The sequence below is a fragment of the Coprinopsis cinerea genome, assembly GCF_000182895.1.
Source record: "Coprinopsis cinerea okayama7#130 chromosome 2 map unlocalized cont3.2, whole genome shotgun sequence".
Taxonomy (NCBI): Eukaryota; Fungi; Basidiomycota; class Agaricomycetes; order Agaricales; family Psathyrellaceae; genus Coprinopsis; species Coprinopsis cinerea.
Window position 1 is genome coordinate 94,978 of NW_003307543.1, and position 16,642 is coordinate 111,619.

At 50.9% G+C, this 16,642-nt stretch overlaps 3 protein-coding genes across 3 annotated transcripts; all 3 read left to right on the forward strand.

The window, feature by feature from the left end:
- Nucleotides 1-583: 583 nt before the first annotated feature.
- CC1G_08289 (hypothetical protein) lies at nt 584-1,747 on the forward strand (the record flags this gene model as incomplete). The annotated part of the gene is made up of 7 exons (XM_001841093.2): nt 584-592; nt 649-705; nt 772-816; nt 868-1,239; nt 1,303-1,377; nt 1,428-1,505; nt 1,565-1,747. 7 exons carry the CDS (start codon nt 584-586, stop codon nt 1,745-1,747), a joined length of 819 nt encoding a protein of 272 aa, XP_001841145.2.
- A 4,290-nt stretch (nt 1,748-6,037) lies between these two features.
- On the forward strand, nt 6,038-8,068 carry CC1G_08291 (ATP-dependent RNA helicase eIF4A). The gene is made up of 9 exons (XM_001841095.2): nt 6,038-6,171; nt 6,248-6,313; nt 6,371-6,424; nt 6,481-6,607; nt 6,664-6,976; nt 7,031-7,341; nt 7,403-7,661; nt 7,715-7,757; nt 7,819-8,068. The coding sequence occupies exons 1-9, from the start codon at nt 6,164-6,166 to the stop codon at nt 7,829-7,831; spliced, it is 1,194 nt and encodes a 397-aa protein (XP_001841147.1). The 5' UTR covers nt 6,038-6,163; the 3' UTR covers nt 7,832-8,068.
- A 2,907-nt stretch (nt 8,069-10,975) lies between these two features.
- CC1G_08292 (dual specificity protein phosphatase 13) lies at nt 10,976-11,626 on the forward strand (the record flags this gene model as incomplete). Its single annotated transcript, XM_001841096.2, has 1 exon — nt 10,976-11,626. One exon carries the CDS (start codon nt 10,976-10,978, stop codon nt 11,624-11,626), a length of 651 nt encoding a protein of 216 aa, XP_001841148.2.
- Between the last annotated feature and the right edge of the window lie 5,016 nt (nt 11,627-16,642).

The following is a 16,642-nucleotide window of genomic DNA, read 5'->3' on the forward strand; positions in this document are numbered from 1 at the left end:
GCCCTCGATAACGATGATTAAAAGCACCTGTCGGTGAAGAAGCGTAGCGACATCCCCTTATCGAGCCATCCTATCCTGTCCCTTTTGCGGTAATGTGAACTGCAGAACAGGCTTTACCCAAGGGATCCGGCTTTAGAGAGTAAAACACGCACGCCTGTAATTATCGGCAAACAAGCGAGGCTATTTAAGGGAACGAGGGACGGAACGCCACTCCAAGGTATTACAGCAAACATGTTGGATCCCTGAGGCGAGTCATACAGCTCTACGTTCGGCGGGAAAGAACCTGTGATGAAAGTGAAGAAACGTGGAGGTAAAGGCTGTGATAGGCGCACCATTGGACCTTATGTTCCCCACGGGAAAAAGCGAGAAAGTACTGTGCCGTTAGTATTTAGGGCAGGGGAAATAAAGTTGAATCTCCATGTCTCCGCCCCATTTATTAAACCCCCGAACAAACATCAGTCATCGTTCACCCTTCCTCCATTGTTGCCACTCCGTTCGAATTTCGAACTTTAGTCCTTCCCATCAATATTGAACAAACACTTCCCGCAAAGCGAACATTCGAGTCTGCGTCTTCCTGAACAAGATGGTAAAGGTTAGTGTAAAGCGCTCATATCTATGCGATAGCACGAGGCTTATACCTTTCGACAGGCATGTACCAAGGGCCAGAAGAAGGGCGCAGTGTCCAGGCAGAAGCCCGTGAAGTCGGTGCGTTAATCCGCCACATCCCATCCCCAGCACGGGCTTCTTATAGCCATCGACGTCCTTTTATAGGGCACGGCTAGCGTTCCCCGCAGCATTAAAAGGCGTGCACCTTCCGTGAGTCCATCCCATTTAGCGCCTCTCGATATTTCTATAAAAGCGATTCAGGAGAAATTGCCACCGGATACGGTGTTTCCACCTATCGATCGCCCGAGCGATGCAAGCGCGGATTACACCATCCCGGTAGACCTGAAGGGGGAGGAGACAGGCAAGCGCGCCACTCAAACTGCTGAAAGCAAGCTGAGATGGATCCTTGCGATCCTCTTCCTCTGGGTCGACTTCACAGAAGAGCCCAAGGTTTTTGGAACGCAAGTGTATTGCATGGCGTGCCGCCTGAAAATAGCCCTCGACAGCAGGACAAAAGTGGACACACCGGCCGAATGGTACCTCAACAACCTGTACAAGCATTTGAGGACCGAGGGACACAAGAGGATGGAGAAGAGGTGGCGCAGAGAAAACCTGGGTAGACCCTGCGATAAGGTGAGTAACGAGCGTTGCATTGATCTGCGACGGACCTTGCTGACGAGCCTGATTGACTTGTAGGAGCAGCCAGTGCCGCAGGCTCCGCGTCCCATACATCCCACAGGCTCTGTGGTCCAAAGGTGTCGCTTCGGGAAGGTGAGCGATCAGAATCGGGGTACGACGACTTACTGAACCCCGTCCTGTAGCCCATCTCGCCATTGCTGTCGCCATCTACGCCTCATCCCTCCGCACAACCCACCTACCGGTGTTCGACCCTCATCGAAGTGAGTTTCCAACGCTGCAATCGCTCCGATGAGCTGGGATCTGACCAAAAACCGTCTAGTTGTTGTCCTACGGGTACACGACTAACGGACAAGAAACAGCAACACTACAAATCCGTCCAGGCCCCGAGCTCAGACGAGATCATTATCCCGCCCTTCGTAGACCAGACGATATGCAGGTTGGTTTCGTTGCCCGTTACCAGCCGCTCTGTACGTATGGAACTGCGTCTGCGATGTGGAGGTGATTTGGCCTCTGGACAATCGATTCACTCGACGATTTGTCGCTTGAATCCATTACATAAGAAACGCGGTTTGATCCCCCCTATGCCTATATCTTCCTTTGCAAATACGCTCTCGTTAAGCTTCACTTCCTTCCGCATTTCGAATGCTTTCATTTGTATCGTATGCTTTCCGACAGCCTTCGCATGTTTAGTATATTTATCAAGAATCTAGATGTTCCTCATCGTAAACACGAAATTCCGGCATCGTTGCCAGATCTGATGAAGGATCATCGGACTTTGAAACCATCACTCGCAACTTGGTGAGCGAACGCCCGGCTCTAACAAAGCTTCTGTTCTGCTCCCCGTTTTGGCAAGGTTCTATCGCCAAGTGACTATTCTGTATAGAGCTATATCGGAAAAGGAACCAAGGTAGAAAAATCATCGCCAAGTTCCCAAACTGTGTTGCTAGGCTTCTACTCCACCGGCGAAATGAGGATACAAATGGACACTCCGTCGAATTTTAGCCACCGGAACAACGCTACTGAGGTCACCTTCCCCTATTTTACATCTCTATTCTTGTTTTGTGTACAGTTCTATCGTCGTGTGAATTCACATTCCACCCTCGTTCGATACCTACCTGAAACGGGATCCAACTCCAAGTTCTTCCCGGTTGTGATTATGATCAAGCCCTGGGCTCTGATCATGAGTCTGTGAACGAATTCTTAGTGCTTATATTACCCACATCGCATGACTTGTCGAGAAGGTCACGGTGGGATGTGAGAGGGCGATTATATTTATCATCAAAGATGGACGATATTACCGGGCGTGATAACGAAGTAGTTGGACTCGGTGGCAGAAGCTGCATTAGGCGTAGGACCTCACGTAGTGACTTACAAATACCTCTTCCACGATGTCAGATTCAGGCTTCGGGCTGAGTGATACTGCTTGGAAGTATACCGTGTCAAGTCAGTCACAGTGACGCTGAGATCCTATTTTGACGCTGAGAAGCGGGAGGGGAAGTTCTGGTAGGATCCCAATCAGAGCCCTTTTGCACTTGGAATAATCATTGAATGATCATCATGATCGCCCATGCGCCACTTCGGATCCTTCCAAATTCCTTCTGTTATATCCCCCTGGCCATAGATATATGGTGAACATCTTAGAAAGTGGATAACTGATTCATCGACATCACGCAGGCAATGATAGCAGGTCAGACCTCAGGCGAGGAGCAGGCCGAGGGAGGCCTCGAGCCGTAAGGCAAGGCGGTACCTACGGTACGTATATACTTACGAAATATATATAGTACAGATATCTGCCAGACTCCAAATTATGCATGTACTGGCGAATTGCGGGCTGAACTCAAGTGGGCTATGTTTTTAGAGTTTAATAATGATTTTGAGATCGCTTCTGCCAGCTGGAGTGGTGATAGCCTCCCACGCCGTATTCATTGCTGGTTTTCGCAGTCGTCGATTTCTAATAATTTCCAGGGAGGTCGTCTGACCTACGAAGGTACAGATGTATCAAGATGAATCAACTCTGACCTCATTCTCGGGGGAACGTTCTCTCCGATCAGCACTACAGAAACTTCTCAGCTATTGTCAGTGGGATTGGGAAAGATTGGTGAGGCGATTCAGCCGGAAAGTGAGAATAGATAGGAAAGAAGTGACTATGTACCAATCGCCGTGAGGGTGGTGGTTTTATCTGGAAAGAAAGGCAGTCATGGTCTAGATGTCAGTCGAACTTGAATGTCACTATCAAAGCCCAAGAGCATAAATCGCCCCAACTCTTGGATCCTTCTGGCTCCTCCGAACAGAGAGGTATCCAGAGAGAGCCACCTTTCGTGGACTGCGTTGGCCGCAATAAACCTGGAAGAAACCGCCCGGATTGAATGCTTTCGCCGAACCTCTTGAGTGATGGATCGACCACACACCGCATTTCAAGTGAATTCGTCGCCCATTCGAGCAGAGTCGAATGATCCTAGCTCCGTGACTTACTCCTTATGACGGGCTCGAATAGAGTCGAACTTGCTAAGCACAGGTCAAAAGCACCACGGGGGGTTGTTTAGAACGCGTTCAAATAAGTGGCGATCATGATGATCATTCAGTTATGTATTGTTCTGCGTAGTACTTACCTACATTTAATTCCTACGTTCTAGAAGAGGTCTTCAATCCGTACGGTATCCTTCGCCGAACTGGTTCCACAATTAATGCACAGACACAGGTCTGTATCAACTTTGTGTCGCGAGGATATATGTGGAATAAATCGTGATGAGGAATTCGAAAGGTGCCGACGGTGATCCACATCCGCTGGGGAAAGGAGGATCAAGGGGAAAGGCTGGATCAAGGAAAGAGTGGATCAGGAGACAACGAGCACGAACAAATGAACAATGACCAAATGGAACTTTCGCTGCCGCTCCGTCAACGGGGAGATTTTGAAGTTTAAAGTTCTGATGATCTATTGGTTTTACTTACGATGATGACGGAGCAGCAACTTGAACACAACGCGAATCAGTCAAAGTATCTGGAATGGGGGATCAGTCAAAGTACATATTTAGAATGGGAGATCAGTTAGTTATTTAGAACGGGGGATCAGTTACTTGGTTATTTAGAATGGGAGATCAGAGGACGCAGTGGGCGAAGAAGTCGATGATAGCTTTAAGGTCTGGTTTAGACGACGGTATCAATCAGAAGATCAGGAGCTTTTTTGCGTGATTCTGGAGATTGGAACTCGAGAGTGACTTCAAGGTTGGAAGTTGGGAGAAACGGGGGTGGTATAAAATGTGAATGTGGAGGTGGTATGAATTGGGAAGGAATGAGAAGTGGAGGGTGGAATAAATCGGTAAGGAACAAGAACTTGTGGAGGCGGGATGCTGGAAATTCGAGGATGAGGATGAGGTTGAGTCGAGAGGCGCACTTACTTACCTTGGATGGATCAAGTATGGATATTTCTATGCTTCGAGCAGATGATATCTCTTGAGGCTCGGTGGGGAGAACAGGAGAACAACCAGAGGATGAGAGCGCGTGCACGAGCACGGGCGCTTGCAAGCATCTCCACCCACGTGCACGCGGACTCAATTCGATCTCGTTTTGATGCACAGGCAATGTCCAGTTGCGCGGGTCCACCAAAGGAGCCCGGTAAGCCTGAGGGAAGAGGAGAGGAGGGGAAGAAAGCTGTGCAAGCAGACGCTCGACCCAGAACGACGACACGACGGAGCACAAAACACGAAGAGAACCCTGCCCGAGGGGGTCTCGAGTCTCGAGTTCTGGTTCTGGTTCGACGACGTAGGGTTCCCTCCCATTCTGGTTCGACACTATGTGCATGTGGGATTCCGAATTCTCGTGTCGACGCTGGCTGGTTCCCACTTCCACTTCCCCCAATCGACGAGGCCAAAGAGAAAGGCACGAGGCCAGAGAGAGAGGCTTCGATCGCTGCAGAGCCTGATGCACGAGGCCGCAGTGGAACGTCGATGGTACATAATTATAAGTAGAATGTCCGACCGGCCATCTGGATTCTGGATTCTCCCCCTTTGACAAAGTGTTTCAGGGAGACGAATGCGGGTGTTGATAGAAGACGGATGTGGATAGAAGGGATGGAGAGGGATGGAGAAGAATACGTATGTGGACGGGAATACACGCATACATGGACGGGGATCGATACGTATATGGGTGTGCAAGGGATGGGCGTTTAGATAGCGTCCAGGGTATGGATGGAAGGCCCCAAAGAAGTCAGGTGCGAACCAGGGAGCGCTCGAGAGTCACCAGGCTGCGTGGTGGTGTGCATAGTGGCTGCCAGCCTAACTGAATGACCGTTTGACTGACTGACGCCCTGGGTGCTTTATGGAGGTAAGGTATCGCCTTCAAGCTGACGTCGTTGTTGAATAGAGACGGGATGTATCAATTCACGGGGCAGGGTTCCTTAGGCGACTTCTGTTGAGTCCTTATCGCCAGGCAGTCCCGAGTCAAGCCTGTCGGTAGGCAACAACGAGTGGTCTAGTGTACCATCTGTGTGTCACTGTACAATTAGGGTTATTGTCGGGCGAAACACAAGGCCACAGCCTGGCTGTGAGAAGTGATAAGCTGGGACCGTTGAATTCGCTGATGACTGTCTTTGGGAGTGCGACGAGTATGGGCAATAAAAAATCCTAGTCACAACCGACGCAAGTAGAGTCAAACTGAAGAGAAAGAGGAGGAAAGAGGCGTCGAGTCGGCACCGGTTGTGGCGGGGCTGAGTTTATAAAAGGGACGGGGAATGCCGAGCGGCGGGCTCGCAAAAAATTGAGCGCGATCAGACCCGTCCTTTGCTCTTCAGCACACCGCTAGGTCGATATCGATCCAACACAACCGCAGTCAAACCTCGAATACCAAGCACACCCCCATTTTCTCAAGTTTTTGTCGACAAATCTAGTCGGCACTTGGGAATAAGAACAACAAATACTTGAATATGTCAGCGTGAGTTTGTAGATTTTTTCGCGCCTCCAGATTTATCGCGGGATTGACTGATCTTGGGTTCGGTTGGGATTTATAGAGAGGATACGCTTCAGGATGTCGCCGGCGAGGAGATTGAGTCCAACTGGGACCAGGTCGTCGATAAGTAAGTTTGGATCCCCTTCCGATGTTGGCCGACCGTGATTTTGATATCCTCCTCCAGCTTCGACAACATGGATTTGAAGCCGGACTTGCTCCGTGGTATCTACGCCTATGGGTGCGTCATTCTCCTTGAAATCACCTTTCAAGGCGTTTAATCGAGCGCTATGACAGTTTCGAGCGACCCTCCGCCATCCAGCAACGAGCTATCGTCCCCGTCGTCAAAGGCCACGACGTTATCGCGCAAGCCCAGTCTGGAACTGGCAAGACCGCCACCTTCTCCATCTCTATCCTCCAACAGGTGTGTGCCTCCCGCCCTCAGACTACCAGCGCCCTTGACTGAACGGATTTTCGCAGTTGGATATGTCCATCAAGGGCACCCAGGCCCTTATCCTCGCCCCAACCCGTGAGTTGGCCCAGCAAATTCAAAAGGTCGTCATCGCTCTCGGTGACTACATGAACATCGAGTGCCACGCTTGCGTTGGTGGTACCAACGTCCGCGAGGACATGGCCAAGCTCCAGGAGGGCGTCCACGTCGTCGTCGGCACCCCCGGTCGTGTATACGACATGATCAACCGCCGTGCCTTCAGGACCGACCACATCAAGATCTTCTGCTTGGACGAGGCCGACGAGATGTTGTCCCGTGGTTTCAAGGACCAGATCTACGATGGTGAGTAGTGCCTTTATCGCCTGTGTTTCAGTTTGACTGATGGTGCTTCCTCAGTCTTCCAACTCCTCCCCCAGGACACCCAGGTCGTCCTCCTCTCCGCCACCATGCCCGCCGAAGTCTTGGAAGTCACCAAGAAGTTCATGCGTGACCCCGTCCGGATTCTCGTCAAGCGTGACGAGTTGACCCTCGAAGGTATCAAGCAGTTCTACATCGCCGTCGAGAAGGAGGAATGGAAGCTCGATACCCTTTGCGATCTCTACGAGACCGTCACCATCACCCAGGCTGTCATCTTCTGCAACACTCGACGGAAGGTCGACTGGCTCACCGAGAAGATGCACGCTCGTGAATTCACTGTCTCCGCCATGGTCAGTCGACGTCGTTCGTTTGTGTACCCGCCCGTTTACTCATACAGGCATCGCTTCACAGCACGGTGATATGGAGCAGAAGCAGCGTGAAGTCCTGATGAAGGAGTTCCGCTCTGGCTCTTCCCGAGTCCTCATCACCACTGATCTCCTCGCCCGTGGTATCGACGTTCAACAGGTCTCGCTCGTCATCAACTACGATCTCCCCACCAACCGCGAAAACTACATCCATCGTATCGGTCGTGGCGGTCGTTTCGGTCGTAAGGGTGTTGCCATCAACTTTGTCACCACCGAGGATGTGAGGATGTTGCGGGATATCGAACGTGAGTATTCCTCCACATCGTCTCGTGGGCTCTATCTGACTGTCTCTCTGCAGAGTTCTACAACACCCAGATTGACGAGATGCCTCTCAACGTCGCGTGAGTATCTTATTTTGACTTTGGGCCTTGCGGCAGGGTCACTGATGACATCTTTCGATAGCGATCTTATCTAAGCGCGGCCATGCCTTTCACGATCTTGACGCACGACCCAACCTCTGTACCACTCACTCTTTCCCTTCTTGTACTGTACATTCATCCATCCCCCAAAAGTGTCGAGCCCATCTCCCATCATTAGTTTCCTTGTTTTTGTTTCTGATCGTATAATAGTTTCACTCGAAGTTGAATGTACAAGTAGTGATGTGGTGGATGCTTTTCTTATACCGACCTCCCTTGCGAATTCCGCTCTCTCTTTTTTACACCTGCGTTTTGAATGTCCGCAGACTCTTTTGAATCGGTGTGATATAGCTGTTGTTGCCACTACTGACTAATTTTTATTCTCGTTCGTTCAGCTTCTTTTTCTTCTCTCGCTGGTGGTTTCATTACTACCCGTTTGCAGTCGATCTCGCTAACCCAGAGTCATGCAGATGCAGGTGTTGTGAATTTGCAATGGAGTCGGGTGTGTAATAGTCCGACTCTGCGAAGCCGTTGGTTTTTTGATTCTGGACCTTCGTCTATTCGTCTTCGACCCCCCTGCCATTACGTCTTCGCTACGTCATACTTAGTGCATACACCCTCCGGTAATCTGTTTGGTCGTTCTTCGTAAGAGGATCCTCGTTTTCTTTTTTGGTCATTGGTAAGATTGAGAAACTTGGAAAGGAACGTGGGCGTGGGCTGACGATGACATCGCTTGAGCCAAGGCTCCGTGTTTCGATTGCAATGGCAGGCAATGGGCCCGGGGGGAGGATTTGACCTCGCGCGCACAGCCATTCGGATTCGCCCATCAGTTGTTGGAGTAACCGCAGGCTTGAAGCTTAAAGGATGTTCATTATTCTCATGGACCACTGCCTTTCGAGCTGGCATTATTCTTTGTCGAGCGGACGGAGCCTGAGGGTGCCAGTGGTGCCACCACCCTCCGAAGGTGTTTGAACACTGCCCTTTCCCTTTGATTCGGTGTGTAGAGTCAGGGTGCGAATGGATCGTCCAAGGAGTCTTTGTACGGTCACGGTTCTGGAGGCTGAGCGGTGGGGTGAGCAGTGCCTCGAGGCACCACCGGCACGCCCCTTTGCCTGCCTGCCTGTCTGAAACTCGTTGGTGATCTTCTTCCGCGTGCCAGTAGGGTTTGGTAAGGTAAGGTAAAACGGAAGAAGGAGAAGGAAGAAAGGAAGCCTATGCTGCGGGTGTTCGCAGCAGCATATCGGAGTCGGAAGGGCTCGCGGCTCGCGTCATACCCTTCGGTTGGAATTATGCGACCCGTTTCGAATTCGGCAAGGGGGTGCCAGTTTACAGTTTGATCATCCTCTACATAGTCCATCCAACCCCGATTTCAGGCTCCGGTCGTGCAACCAGTGCAAGGCTGATGCGTTTTTAGCCATGGGCTAACTCGTCTAAACGGAAATCTTTGTCCATTAATGAGGCGGTGAACGTGGCCCTTGGCCTTTGTGGAGGGGCTGGGGCACCGGCGGGCACGGCTGATCATGACGCGACATGGCATTTCATTGGGTGAAACGCGAACCGCGGTTCAACGTTCGGGTTTTATAAAGGGTGTGGCTTTCGGGCAAGGTGACCCTGGTATTTCATTTCGTTCTGTTTCCGTTCTAGTTCATCCCCCTCCCCTTTGCCCTCGAGGTCTACCCTCGACCCCTTCGACCGCCCCTACTCCCGTTCGAATTGTTCATTTTGTTCCCCCTCGACGACGACTGGAACCTCGACACTGCATCTCGGTTGGTGTGACAGCGAGAACTGTAACTCTATTGCTTAATAGGCACGAAGAGTTCAACGTTCATACGAATCATACCGTACCCGGCCGACACACGACATACAGTGTTCTCAATTCATTTCTGATCATTCACCCCACCACACTCCCAGTTGTTCCTGGAATTCTCCCTTTGGGCAGGAGTAGTTTTCCACATCATCATCTCGCGTTAACGTTACGGTTCTGATCAAAGAGATCTATCATCCATACATATCAAACTCTCCCCCCGGCCTTTCCAGCTTTCTAGATTCTCCTCTCCTCTCCCCTTTTTTTCCCTTTTTGTGCTGCCGCTCGCCCCCCTCTCTCGCCGTTCGGACAGGCAGGTACATAGACGGACAGACAGACGCCCTGGTGACTGCACCTTTTGTGGACGACGGCTGTACAGAAGACGGTTTTCCCGGGCGCTACATATCCGAATCAAACCCCGGTCACGACTTGTGATATATTTCCCCCCCCCCCCCCCCCCCCCCTTGTCGATAAGTAACTCCATTCAAGGCCCCTCGACTGTTCGAAGACTCGTCACGTCGTCGGAAGTTTCAACCGTCCCCTCCTCTCGGCTCTGCTGTACTACAATCATATCAAGTGCTGTTTAGGGTAAGAGGTTATCTATCCTTCTGGCGTTACGTTCTTGGAGCAATTTGTTCACCATCCATTTCCATTCCGTCAGAACCTTCGAACGCGTTTCCGAATCCGAATCCATTCGACGTAACCTTCCCTCATCCCTCCCATCAAACAAGAACTCGTGTGCGTGCGTCAAACCAACGCAGCGCAAAACCCAACGTGGAATCTCAAATCTCAATCATCTTTACTCTCTTCTCCTCTCGGGGCTATCAAAGAACGTTACCCAAATCTATCTTTATGTCCTGCGTGAAGATTGCTACTATTATGGTACGTCAATCTCCTGCCTTGCTTGTGTGTGGTGCTTTTTTGTTACGGTGTGTCGGCGTGACATTTTGTTTGGTTCCTTCTCCCCCTTGGGGAGTCAGGGTCACCGGTGACCTATGTATCCCATCGATTCGATTTCCCGTTGTTTCGCGTTTTTTTCCCATCATGTTCTGCGTTAACTCCGTTGGTGGGATTGGTGTACTTAAGACGCTGTTGGTGTGGGTTGGAAAATCAAGCGCCCGTTTGGTCTCTCTTTTCCCCCTCTCCACCCGCATTCTGAGGCCTTCCCCCTTCCTTCACCGGACGCGATCATTCCTCCCTTCACCTTCTTCTTCCCGTTATTACGCCTCTTTTTACTCTCTTACTCGCTCCTTCCTCCGTCATGAACTAGAAATAGTTGCGACTAACACTGCCTTTTCAACTTTTTCCCCTTGCGTAGCCTTCGCATTACACGACCATCGGGGCCGTTCCCACCAAGGATTTAAAGCTACACGTCCACCCTGCATCATCATCGAGTCCAATGGCGTTCCCTACCGCTGCCCGCACGAAGCCACGCCGGCCCTCCCTGCAGCAGAGCACCTGGCCGCTCATGACCAACACGATCGCCGTCTCCGGGCCCCCCTCCGCATCGCCCTTCTCCCCCTCCTCCAACGCCCCAAACCTGCGCAACGTATCGGAAATCATCCCCCGGCTCTACATCTCTGACCTCGCGTTCGCCGAGAACCCCTCGGCTCTGTCGAGTTACAGGATCACACACGTCCTCTCGACCCTACCTGATACCATCTTCTGTCCCCCGCCGACGCTCCTACCGCTCCAGCCCGCGCGCCTCCAGATCCGGGTGGACGACCTCCCATTCGCAGAGCTCGCTGCCCACCTGCCGACGACGACCGCCTTCATCCGGGACGCATTGGCGCACAACCCCGAAGCGCGCGTGCTCGTGCACTGCGTGGAGGGGATCAGCCGGAGCGTGAGCGTGGTCGCTGCGTACCTGATGGCGCAGTACGGGTGGACGCCGGTGGAAGCTGTGCAGTTTGTGAAGAGCAAGAGGGTGGTGGCGGACCCGAATTTTGGGTTTGTGCAGCAGTTGCATGAGTATGCGAGGACGGCGCTTGGGAGGCAGCAGTGTGTGGCGCCGGGGGTGCCGCAGTATTGTGGAGGGAGTACGACGTAGGAGGGTGTGTTTGGAGGTTGTACTCCTTCGATTCGTTTGACCCACACTCCGCTACTGCCCGTTGCACGTCTGCCGCTGCGTCCCCGCCAATCTTGCGATTCGAGATTCCCGACTTTGGGACCCCGACATACGACACGCGGGCACGCACTGCACCCCTATCTTCCACCCCCTTCAAACACCATACCCTTCCGGCGTCCCACATCCATCATCGTACCAGGGTTCTCGTATGTAATACCCCGACCCGTCGAACACATTACGCGACCCAACACACACCCTACACGACGCACATGTTACATACGCGAACCACCCACAACCAAAGGGCTATACGCGAACCACAATCAACACGTTACACGAACCACACCCAAAAGGTTACGCGACCTCAATCCAACAGGTTACGCGACCCCCTCAATCAACAGGTTACGCGAGCCCTCCCTCAATCAACAACGTTACGCGACTCGCAGCATGCGTCATGCGCCTCTCCGACCCGAGCTCAGGGCGCCACCTTGACTTATTCGTCTTACAGCAACACTTTTTTCTAATCGGTTTTTATGATGATGGATGGAGGAAGAGAGGGAGGAGGAAGGGTTTCGTGATTGTCGAGTTGGGTTTAGGGTGTCGGGTCTCGTGTGTTCAGACAGGACAGGTGCACTGCACCAGCGGTCCTCAGCTTCTACGTACTACACCCTCGGCGTTATCCTTTCCGGATCCCATCCTTGGATGGACGGGATGGGAGGGGGATTGAATACATACATTCATCCATCCGTCGTCCGTCGTCGCCTTGGTACCTCCACAGCAACTACCCGGCGCGATACAGAATGTATGGATAGACATCTATCAGTCATCGGGTCCCTTACGTGGCTACGCCCATCCAGCTTCCAAACGTCCGACGTCCATGCTTCGCGTTGTACTATTATATTGTGGCTTTATGGAGTTTTCGTGGAGTTGTCGTGGTCGCTTCTCGGGTTTGTTGTTGGGCGGGATGACGGCTGGCTGGCTGGGTTGAGGCGGCGGCGGGATTCGGTGGGGTCTGGGTGGCGCTTTTCTTTTTCCGTGACGGGTGGTTTTGATGTTGGAGTTTTGGCGCGCTGCCGCTGCATGTAATTTGTGCACTGGTATCGTGGACTGCGCCCTCCCAACGGATTGATCGTATAGGCCCCCGTGTTTTTAATTCAGTTGGGTTTTGGCGACGTATGCTATCGTTGTAGTTTAATCACGCTACTTATCTACGCAGAAACGATCTCACTTCGTTATCAGCAGAAGGGTTACTTACATACTGTGTTCGTACTGGTAGAATCAATTGTATTTGTATTCAGACGATTCATTTCTTGTTTTTCTCCTGAGGAGTCGCAATTGCATAACACGTACAGAGGATTAACTTTCCCTCTCTCGGTTCCTTCAGTGACAATCATCTATTCCATTCTATTTATGGAGCCGTTTCTACGTTCCGAAGTCCTCTACTATGGTTATAATACCCCATTCTCCGGTGGTTAACTGGAAACTACTATATCACGGACTATGACACTCCCGTTTCCTCTCTCATACGTTTTGGCAGTGCACAGGGTACCGATTTACTACAACTACTACTGAAGTTTGACAGGTCCCTGGGCTTACCATAGTCCGTAGGCGTACCTAGATGCCAATCAAATATATTGCTTACAATATGACTTGAATTTATCTGACGCTCAGATGATCATGACAGACGAGACTCGGTCTCGGACGCGCAGGGTCCGTAAGTTTTTGTGAAGCTAGGCCTTTCATGGGACGTTTTGAAGTTGACGTATACTTCAACTGGATGTCATGGATCAGGTCCGGGTCAACGTCGCTATCACACAATTCGACGCCATTATATTACAAGTAGGAGTGAGGATGAACATATGCATGCGTCCCAGTGAACAACAGTCTTCAAGACGACATTGCAACATTGAGCCCCGAACTTCGAACTTCAAACTGTCTGTCCTCGGATGCCGTACCTGAATAAGATGCATCCCGTCGCGGAGTTGGACATCTGTACATCTATATTGTATGCGTAGGGAGTTGTAGTCCATGTGCCTATTGCAGCCAATTCCAAAACCCTAGACGTTTTCCATTTTTTGGATACATGTCTCCTCGGGTTATATAATCGCTGTAAATGGCAAGGCGACGCGTAGGAGAGCGGTCGCATGCTCGGCTCCTGCCAGTGGGGAGTTGGAGGTACTGATAAATATGGTGGTGGTTGGCTAGGGTTGGCTCTGTGTCGATGGTAAGGGCGGGGCGGGGCGGACGGTGTTGCGTCACCTTTGCTCAAAATGGTATACTTTGGGTATGTATCGAAAAAATGGAAAACGTCTAGGGTTTTGGAGTTAGCTGTGATATACATACAAGTAACAAGTCCGAGCCCAACTGAGGTCTTGAACGGATTCGAAGTGATGGAGGTCACTCGACCACGGAGGTCTCGGGCTTGTTGGTGATGTCGGTGTTGCGCCGTACGAATGGAGGGAAAGGCTTTAGCGCGAGCGTATCATGAGGCTTTGGGGGCTTGGAGGTTACCATATCGCTTTCGTTTCGTGTATGATGAAATATGAGTACCGTGGAGCGCTTAGTACCAGTCCGATCCACTCGACACGGTTGCTTACCAGACTACAAGCCAGAACTCAGTCCGCCTCTCTGGAGTTCCGGCATATCGTACTTCCCTGAAACAGTCCAGATCAACCCCGTAGAAGTAGCCTTCAGAGACTTTCGTATGACGTAGGCTTACGCTTAGGCATTTTTTTGACGGAACTTCTCTGAATGCATCGAGTAAAAGCTGAAATTGTCATGTTGACCTCCGTCCGACTCGGAGATCGGAAGGTATGCTTTGTGGATGAGATTGAGGCAGTGGAATGGAGCTGTTCAGGATATACATGGCGTTTATGGGTAGTATAACGGTAGCCTTCATGCTAAAAGATATTACTAACTCTATCCATCTCTCTCGAAGTGAGTTCAACCACCATAAGTTCAATGGAATTTGGAATCTGATGAGGTTTCGCCATTCAAATTGTGGGACGTGCAGTACACGCTGAAAAGGGTAAGCCGAGTTCCAATAATTCGTTATGTCAAGTTGCATCCTTTGAGTACATATCGTTATTGTGAATAGGAGGTGTTCACATAGACGCCTCCTTGAAACACCGCTCATACAGATGTGGGCGTCCACGATGGAACCTGCTTCGATAGTACGGGCCGTTCTTGAGATCCGAAACACACCTTCTGTCATCTCCGCTATCTCTTCTCTACCCTGGCCTCGACATCCGAATTGAACAGGAGTCAGAGTCCAATGCTCTTCTTGGGCGCGCATTCTTTGTCCTACGGTGGTATCTCAGTTCGCTGGGGAGACGATTTCTGACCGCGTCTGATGGCAATCCAATGGACATGTTTACGCTCCTCGAGGAGTGATTTATGGCCATGGAGTTAGACCTTCTGCTCCGCCGTGAGCGGATTCAACAGAAATATGCGATTGGATTGATGAATGCTCACCTCGAGTCTGAAGGATGGCCCGCCAGTTGGAGTAAATTCGCGTTGATTATCTACATCCCCGCGGAGCTCGACTCTTTGGTGTGCGTTTACTCCATTCCTCCTCCTTTGATGAATACTAAGTCCTGCCGTTGGATCAAAAACCTAAAGTTGTTTTTGGTGAAACGATTTCTCAACTTGGAATGTTCCAACGAATGGAAGGTAGGGTGTATGGACTCCTCGGGTTTCACGCCTGAGGCCTGAAGGGCCCGTCTTTTTCGCTGCATTACCTGTTATGTCTGAGGGATACCCATCGAGCATCGAGGGAGTCCACAGCCGTGTCCTTCCCTTTGAGGCCGCAAGAATTCATCAAAAATTCAGTCTTCAAACCTGCTGCCACCAATGGTCGAACCCGAAGTTTCTTCGAGTGATGCCCGGTACGAACTTAATGGAAGTTTCTGTCGGATAATTATTATCAAACAAAAGAGCGATGGCCGCTTTCTATACTTCGTAGAAATATTTCAACGCCAAATTGAAAAATCGCAAGAACCTCCGAGGACCTCGCACTACATAGCATCGCAGTCCTGAATGCCAATGGCTGTAGAAATGTTTGGATATGACTGTTTGATTCCTCTGCGGATCCAAACCCGGACGTGTAGTGCGGCCGTTGCATCTGGGAGTCAGCCTGATTGACGCAAACTCCAGGCCAAACAGGTCAGTCAGAGGACAGCTAGCCCTTTCTTTGATTCAGATGCGGGCACGTCCATCGACCGGACCATTCCTCAGTGATAAAGCAATCTTATTCTGGTCTAATGCTATGTTGCCCCCTGATGACCTTCCGTTTGACGGGCAACTGCCTCTGTTTCTGTTGACCTCTGGATGCGTGCCTTAGTAGGTTTCGGAGCTCCGAGTAGATTCAAATCTCGTCCAGATAATCATGCCATTTCGATGGCAGCACACCTCATCTACCAGAAGTCAGTCTGCCCTCAGACGACGATAACAGCCTCATCACTTTGTTATCTAGCCGATTCCGGCCGAATTGGGGACCTATTGTGATAAGCGCCCCAGACACTCATCAATCACTCGTATAAGAACCGGCGGTCACAAAGCGAGCGCCCAACGTCCCGTTTCGTAACACGGGACGTCAGAAATTATCATGATAGTTCATCTCCTCGAAGATAGGCCTTCCCCAGCAGTAGTTATACAGGGCTGGAATTGATAAATTAAACGGGCGCTTATGTAGATCAGTTCCCCGGTGAATCGGAAATTCTAAAACCCAAGTTCTTGGGGTCTCTGATTTACCGGTAAAGATAATCAGAACAGAGATATGAGCGTCCTTCCACCTCCTCGAAGTCCAGAAGCAATCAAGAGCGTGCGAAGTTCGTTCGTTCATTCAATCCACAGCACTCATGAAGTAGGCGGGAAAAGAGGAAACGAAATGACCCAAGAATATAATAACCTGCATCCTATCTATAAAAATCAAATGATAGATTCAGAGAAAATCAATACGAGTGCAGTTCCTAACCGCAAGCCCAATGACCACTCCAACAT

Bases quoted from the DNA above. Each gene is read 5' to 3' on its own strand.
- CC1G_08291 (XM_001841095.2), top strand. The intron at 6,425-6,480 runs GTGCGTCATTCT...GCGCTATGACAG, and splicing joins CGTGGTATCTACGCCTATGG to TTTCGAGCGACCCTCCGCCA. The intron at 7,342-7,402 runs GTCAGTCGACGT...ATCGCTTCACAG, and splicing joins AATTCACTGTCTCCGCCATG to CACGGTGATATGGAGCAGAA.